The sequence below is a fragment of the Trypanosoma cruzi genome, genomic scaffold (genome assembly GCF_000209065.1).
Source record: "Trypanosoma cruzi strain CL Brener 1047053517191 genomic scaffold, whole genome shotgun sequence".
NCBI classification, from domain to species: domain Eukaryota; phylum Euglenozoa; class Kinetoplastea; order Trypanosomatida; family Trypanosomatidae; genus Trypanosoma; species Trypanosoma cruzi.
The window spans coordinates 14,747-22,584 of NW_001849546.1; the positions used below are offsets into that span (position 1 = coordinate 14,747).

At 54.6% G+C, this 7,838-nt stretch overlaps 2 protein-coding genes and 1 pseudogene across 2 annotated transcripts, besides 2 other annotated features; all 3 read left to right on the forward strand.

Annotated features, from left to right (window-relative positions):
* Window positions 1-938, forward strand: Tc00.1047053511919.10 (mucin-associated surface protein (MASP), putative; the record flags this gene model as incomplete). Its single annotated transcript, XM_800242.1, has 1 exon — window positions 1-938. A coding segment is annotated over one exon (938 nt), but the record flags the coding sequence as incomplete, so codon positions are not given.
* Window positions 1-7,838: a sequence feature (areas not merged during assembly with more than two copies in the genome that could not be assigned to a particular haplotype).
* On the forward strand, window positions 2,225-5,020 carry Tc00.1047053511919.20 (trans-sialidase, putative; the record flags this gene model as incomplete). The annotated part of the gene is made up of 1 exon (XM_800243.1): window positions 2,225-5,020. The coding sequence occupies one exon, from the start codon at window positions 2,225-2,227 to the stop codon at window positions 5,018-5,020; it is 2,796 nt and encodes a 931-aa protein (XP_805336.1).
* Window positions 5,185-5,259: a sequence feature (T-rich).
* Window positions 5,997-7,838, forward strand: Tc00.1047053511919.30 (annotated as a pseudogene).

The following is a 7,838-nucleotide window of genomic DNA, read 5'->3' on the forward strand; positions in this document are numbered from 1 at the left end:
TTGGCAGTCCTCGAGGTGATTTCTCGGATTCTTCCCTTTCTGCGGATGGTACTTTTTTATCTCCCGCCCTCGATGCACCATCTTCGCAGGACACGCAATCTTCAGAAAACGTTGGACGGTCAAAGACAATGCCTGCAGGGTTACCATTGCCCAACGTGAATGCACTAAAGGGACCAGAATCCAAGGCAGGATCACTGCCCCCGAATACACAAGAGAAATCAAAATTCTCAGATGCAAGTGGGGGTGCAGCTGGAAACAAGGCAAAGCAAAGTGACGTGGAGACGGACGATCCTTCCAGTTCGTTTGCTAACACCGGCGACCAAACAGTAGAAAAAACGCTATTATTGCCACAAACACCGGCAGTACTACTGCCAGTTCCATCAGCAGAACTATCCCCAGAAGTGCCACCAGTAACTCCTGTGCAGGCAAATCCGGACGGAGAAGGAAGCCTACCAACAGCACCAAGAGCCTCAGAGGCCTCACAAAGAGAACTGCAGAACAAGGCATCGTCACCCAACAAAACGGGGTCCGAATCACCGGACCGTCCTTCAAGGGATAGTATGCAGAAGCAAAAAGATAAAGTCACAACGCAATTGAATACGACGAAAAAAGCATCTGCCGGTGGTTTAGCGGAAAAAACAGCAACATTCATCTCTGCAAATGGAAATGGCGATGTCCAGAATAAGGAGGATGAGGATGATGCTCGGCAGCCCAAACCCAACAGAGTGCAGGACGACGCCGAAGCTGGCAACACCAACGTCGCTCCTACAGTCAGTGAGGCAGCACCTCAAACAGTAGAAACAGTCACCACTCAAAAAAATGATACGAAGACAAAGATTGCCGACAGTGACGGCAGCACCGCGGTGTCGCACACCACCTCCCCTCTTTTGCTTCTTCTTGTTGCGTGTGCGGCTGCTGCTGCGGTGGTGGCCGCGTGAGAGTGAGGGAGAGAGAGCCGTGCACCGCCCGCACACACACTCGTCCTTCTCTCACTCTCTGTGTGTGTCCCCTTGCATGGACTCTTGCCCTCACCTCACCCCACGAGGCACACACAATAATGTGCCCATTGTATATATGCATGCACACCCATGCAGGCCCGTTGGTGCTCTCTTTTGCACGACACGCACCGCTGCCGTCCTGCCTGGCTGCATGGGCGGAGCACCGTAACTGTTTCTGTTTTGTTTCCATTGCATTGAGTGGGCGACCTCTCTCTCTCCCTCTCGCTCTGTGTGTGTGTTTTGCTTTACGGGAGCAATGAGAGTGTGTGTGCGCTGGTCGTCCCACGCTTTTTTTTGTTTTGTTTTCATTGTGTTGTTGAGTGCACCCATTCCGCCGGCTGCGTGCGTGTGTGTGCGATGGTAAGAGTAATCTGCGTGTGTGCTATCCGCTTCTCCCTATCTTTGCTTTGTTGGGACTCTCTTGTGCCGCACAGCTGCTCTGCAAGTATACACGCTGACAAACGCACTAGCAGATGCACACGCCATGTTGCGCACGCTGTGGGGCGGCGTGAACGCTGAGGACGCACGCACGTACACGATTCTTGCTGCGGCTGCCCTTGCGAGGAGGGATGACGGATGACCGCGATTTGTTATGTTGCCGTGCTGCGAGCGTGATTTCCTGGGCTTGCTGCCCATGGGCGGCGTGGCGTTTTGGTGTCTGGGATTATTGCGGATAGGCTTCAGCCCAGCAGCTGCACGGATTGACGTGTTCCTCCCGCTGTTCGTGCGCCGACGGAGGATTCACCGGCTGTGCGGGGCGATGTGCGGGTGCGTTGGAAGAGACAAGAGTAAAACGACTGGCGGCAGCGCGTGTGTGCCGTGAAGGGCGGCTGTGTTTTTTTATCCTGCTGGTTTTTCTTTTTGTGAGGGCGTTGTTCAGTGTGTGCTGACGCGTGACGAATAACGACGTGCCGGGCGTGGCTCCTGCTGCTGCTGGTGGTGATGACCGTCGCTGTGTGTTCCCGCTGCATTGTTCATCCTTCCCGTTTCATGTGTCTGCGTGCGTGAGTTGTTGTTGAGGGTGACTGCGGCAGGGACGACGATGGTGATGATGCCACTCACTGTGGACGCTGGCGGTGTTCACTGCTTCACTTCTTTTTCTTAACTTCTCTCTTACCCACACACAAAGGAAAGAAGTTAACAACAAGCGCTAATCGCCACTGTGAAATTGTAAGGCACTGAAAGGACCAACAGCACACACACCGCCCACACACACATATATTTGTATGCTCTCACGTGTTGCTGCAGTGAGGGCACCCCGCACACACAACCGTCGCCGCGTGACCGTATCCAGCGGGAGGAGGAGGGAAGGAGGAGAGAGTGAGCCGCGGAGGCCCAACATGTCCCGGCATCTCTTCTACTCTGGAGTGCTCCTCCTCGTCGTGCTGGTGTGCTGCGGCAGTGGTGCTGCGGGAGTTGCGGGGCAGTCGTCTGTTCCAAAGTTTAAATGGAGGGGCATCAATGAGAGTGGAGGTGAAACTGTGGAGTCGTTGGGTGCTCCCAGCCTTCTAAAAGTGGGGAGTGACGTGTTTGCCGTTGCCGAGGCGCAGTGCAAAAAGAAGAAGGATGGTGATGTGAGTTTTACTGGCGTTGCATCCCAACTTCTCACGACAGAAACTGCTGAGACACAGGAGGAAGTTCTGGAAAAACCCAAAGTTTGGACACAAGTACTGGAGGAAGGTGCTTCCGGAGGTCAAAAGAAGAAAGTAGATGTGAGCCGACCAACAACAGTTTTGAAGGGGGATGATATTTACATGCTTGTTGGAGTCTACAATAGAGTTGCCGCTCCTCGACAGGATGCCAAGCCTGACGCGGCTCAATTGGGACTTTTGCTGGTGAAAGGGAGCGTCAATAGTGGTGGGGATACAAATAGCAAGAAAATTGACTGGAAAGATCTTGAAAATCCCCCGCAAGGACTTTGTGGCGCACAGCTCGATTCCTGGACAAGGCTGATTGGAAGCGGTGGATCGGGTGTTAAGATGAAGGATGAGACTCTTGTGTTCCCTGTGGAAGGCACGAAGAAGGCGGCGGACGACGCTGAAGAGGGTGTGAAGACTGTCTCACTGATCATACAGTCGAAGGATACTGCGAATTGGACGCTGTCGAAGGGGATGTCTGACGGTGGCTGCAGCGATCCCTCCGTCGTGGAGTGGGAGGAGGGAAAACTCATGATGATGACTGCGTGTGCTGGTGGCCCTCGCAGGGTGTACGAGTCCGGTGACAAGGGGGAGTCGTGGACGGAGGCACTCGGGACACTCTCGCGTGTGTGGGGCAACAACAAAAAGGGCGTAAGTGGCGTTAGAAGCGGGTTCATCACAGCGACTGTTGGAAATAATGGTGTTGATAATAAAAAAGTGATGCTCGTCACTCTGCCGGTGTATGCCGAGAACGACAACAAAAAGGGCAAACTTCATCTTTGGCTGACGGACAATACGCACATTGTTGATATTGGGCCGGTATCCGGTGATGGTGATGACGAGATTACCGCCAGCTCCCTGTTGTACAACAGTGGCGGGAACACTGATGAGAAGAAGGAGGAGTTGATTGCACTGTACGAGAAGAAGAAGGGCAACGATGTGAAGCCATCACCCGGTATGGTCTCTGTGCTTCTGACAGAGCAGCTGCAGCGTGTGAAGGAGGTGCTGACGACCTGGAAGGAGGTGGACGGCCGTGTCTCCCAGCTGTGCACCTCATTAAGTGCTCAGAAGGAGCGTACCTCAACTGACGATGCTTGCAGCGCTGATAAGATCACGGCTGGGCTGGTTGGCTTTTTGTCCGGCAACCTCTCCGGTGACACATGGAGGGATGAGTACCTCGGGGTGAACGCCACAGTAAATAATAAAGCTGGGGAAGCAGCGTCAGCAGTGACCATCACGGATAAGGGTGTGACATTTCAGGGAGCGTGGGCGGAGTGGCCTGTTGGCAAGCAGGGGCAGAATCAGCTGTACCACTTTGCGAACTACAACTTCACTCTTGTGGCGACGGTGTCCATCGACAATGTGCCGGAGGAGGGAAACACCCCCATTCCGTTGGTGGGTGTGAAGATGAATGGCGATGGAAATAATGTGCTGCTGGGACTGTTGTACGACAGCGGAAAGAAGTGGCAAGTACTGTGCGGTGAAAAAACGACGACGGAGCTCAGCAGCGGTTGGGAGACGGGGACACCTCAGCAGCACGTGGTGGTTTTGTTGAAGAACGGCACCCAGGGCTCCGTTTACGTCGATGGTCAGCGTGTGGGGAATGAAGAATGTGCATTGGGCAATGGTGAGTCGAAAGAGATCTCCCACTTCTACATTGGAGGGGATGGAGAAAACGCAGCCAACAACAAAGACGTGTCTGTGACTGTGACGAACGTCCTGCTGTACAACCGCCCGTGGGATGAAGCGGAGATTACTGCGCTTAACCCGAATAAAGACCCCACTCCTCCGGTGACCCCGAATGCTCAGGAAGCCGGAACTTCGTCTGCTCTTGACGGAAGCCATCTGACGGAACGGGGACAGTCGATGGGGAGCAGTGGTGTGAACGGTGTATCCGCACCAACAGTGCCCAGTGCCAAGACTTCCTCAGGAGAAGAGGGGTCCGCAACCCAGTTGGTGTCAGAAGAATCTTCCGATGGAAGTAAAAATGTGGGTGGCGGTTCCTCGCCTGGCAGTGACGCACCGGTGGAGACAGGAGACCGAAGTACGGTGCAGGGAGATGGATCATCACAAACTCCTGTGGGTACTCCCGCCATAGCAGATGCATATGACCCTAACGCTGAAGCCATGGGGCACGATGGAACCGCAGTGAATCCTGGGGCGAGCGCGAGCTCAGGTGCGGATGGGGAGACGGCGGAAGGAACGGACGGGCAGGAGAAGGAGGAGATCCACGCACAGAACGGGGACGTAAATGCCACGGCACTCAGCAGCAGCCTCGGAAATGTGTCGCAGGGGAATAACACCGATGCCGGCACCATGCATGAGAGCGGACTGCTGCCATCGCTGCTTCTGCTGTTGGGACTGTGGGGGTTTGCGGCTCTGTGAGGCGTGACTGGCTGCCGCGTGGAGCACTTGCGGCATTTCCTGCACGGAATTAATTCCAAGAACTAACTTTTTCCTTAAGATAATTTTCTTTTCTTGCTTTCTGTTTTTAATTCATAATTTTTTTTGCGTGTTGCGCGTGTGTGCGAGTGTGTGTGTCCTTAAAATCTTTTTTTTTCTGTTATTAACTTTCGTCTGTTTTTTTATTTTTCATCCCCCATATCTTTTTTTTTTTTGTTTTTGGGGCAATCACTATGGACGTTTTTTCTTTTCTACTCTTTTAATTGTTTCTTCTGCACTCTTCGTGTGAGGGGTGCCGTGTGTTCCCGCCCAACTGCTCCACTCGCACACCCACCGACACGCTCGTGACGACGGCCCTGTGCGCCTCGCCTGCTGCACGCATGAGGAGGGGCCGCGACGAGGGCCTGTGGGGCGGAGCACACATTTCTTCCCTCTTGTTTTGTTTTCTTTGCGGCCAGGGCGGGCAGACACCCGCAGCGCCACACACACACAGCCACACCCTGCCGCCGTGTTTTTCTTTTCTTTTTTTGTTTTGCTTTGTGGATTTGTGTGCTGCCACTATGCGTGATTGTTGAGGTCGGGGCCGTGCCGCATGTATCGCCTCCATCCAGCTGTGCCTCTTGCTGTGTTGATGTGCCTCTCTGTGCCCTTCTCTTCCCTTCTGCTCCTCCAGCACACGGACAAATAGGTATTTGCACAGTGCTCTGCCTTCTGTTTTTGCTTTGCCGGTTGATGGCGTTGCCTGCTCTTTGTGTGCTGGCGCGTGACGGACGGTGCCACGATGGCCTCCTCTGGCAATGACGGTCGCTGTGCTCTCGGCACACATCCGCACACTCCTCCCTCTCTGTGAGAGTGATTGCGGCAGGAGCGTGGTCTAGGGCAGCGGCAGCTGGTGTCTTGGAGAGGGACGAGGCGCCGAAGGAGGAATAAGAGGCCGTACCCGCTGGACGATATCACGATGGCGGATGAAAGCTTTTTCTACGGTCTTTTATCGGCTTTCTTCAGAAGTGCGGCGTGTCGCTGCCTGACGGGATGCCTGCACTCGGCACCCTTCGAGGCATTGCGTTCCTTCATTCAGGGTGATGTCGCAATCATCATGGCAGCACCTTCCCTCACCGGCTTTGAGTGTGGCAATACGAATGACGGCAAAACAACGATGAGGACGATGACGATTTGCACCGAGAGGCGGATTATTTGCGTGTCTTGGCACACGAATCCCAGGAGGTTTGAATGCCGTCCCCACAATTCCCGGCCTTGCGGAACCGTTGGCTTTTGCGCTGTCACCCGCCGTAATTATTGCCCATGCGTTGAGGCTAATCCATTTGCCGTGGAGTTCACGCAGCAGCTCTCGAGTGTTTGTGCTGCTCATCCCGCGTTGGCCCATTCGCATGTATCTGAGCGTTGCCTGGCGTGTGATTTTTGTGTGTTGTCGAGGCCGCCGCCTCCAGTTTCTTTTGGTGCCCAATAAGAAGCACTTTGCGTTGCGGTGGATATTTACTTGCGTGGCCGTTGACGCACGTGACGATGCTTAACGGGTGTGTCTTTTGTTTGGCGGGCACGAGGGAGACTTCGGTGTGTGCCGACAGCACCGCGAAATTCTTCGTCGACGGATCGAGGCGAAACTAACGGAGGCCTGTCCGCTGCATCTCTCAAGGCAGCTGCGGGGCACTCCGAGCGCACAGAGTGGATGGATGGATGCCGCGCAGCTGGGGAGACCAGTTTTCTTCTCCGCCCTCCGTTGCCCGGGGAAAATCGGTAATCCGCAGCGCCACTGCCAGCTGCATTTTACTGCTGGGGATCGACTGTGCTGAAGTTGCCCGTCTAATGTGAATCGCAGCGTCAGTGCAGGAAGACGCTTTCACGCACTGCGAGTAGCTGCTCCAGGCTCGAGCTCATCAATATTCCCGGCAGGGAGCCATGCACTTTGGTGGCCGGTGACGTTCAGGCGAGTGTGTTTCGCCTCATCCGCCTCGTATTTGTGGGGGACACTGCGCATCGACCCTTCCCAACAGTTCCACCACCCTCACTTTCCCCCGTCACCCGCTGCCCTCTGCTGACGGCATAGTTGTTTGGCTCCGTCGATGATGCGCTTGTGAAACGTCCTCCCCGCACGCTGCAGGATAATTGTTTTTGTTTTTGGCGATGCGATAAGTCCGGCGACACCGCAACTGTGTGCAGCACAAACTAATCTCCGCAGTGGACCCTATTTTTCTGCAGTGTCGCCGTCGCGATCCTGCCATTGTGTACTTGGTGCAGCTTTTTGTGGTTGGGCCAGTGCAGCCGTTGGATGCTCGGCTCGCTTTTGTTTTGGTCGCTTTGGGTCTCAGGGAGAAGAAGTTTAATTTGTTTCACGTGCGGGATAATGGAGACACTGCCATGAGCAACTCTGCGGAATATTATAGACTTGTGGAGGAGAGAGGCGACGGGGGAGGAACTGGTGGCAGCAGTCGCGCGTGTCTCTTCTCCCAGGGGATGGAGACGCGTGGAGCAGAAACAACATTACTCCTGCCAACGACAATTCGACGCTTTGTGAGGGTGATGGAGGGTGCGACAGACATGCCTGTTGCCTGCACTCTTCGTGTGACCGACGGATCGCGGCTGGTGGATGACCGCCTTTCAACAAAAGTGCCGGGAGAACGGTGTACGCCAGGTGGATTCGAGACGACAGGCCTTAGGCCGATTGACGACGTTGTGAGGGATGCGGTGCTGCAGTGGCGTTTTTTGCTTTCTCGAAGCGTTTTTATTTCTTTTCCCTCTTGCCAGTTTGTTTTTGCCGAAGAGGAGTTGGTGGCATGCGGTG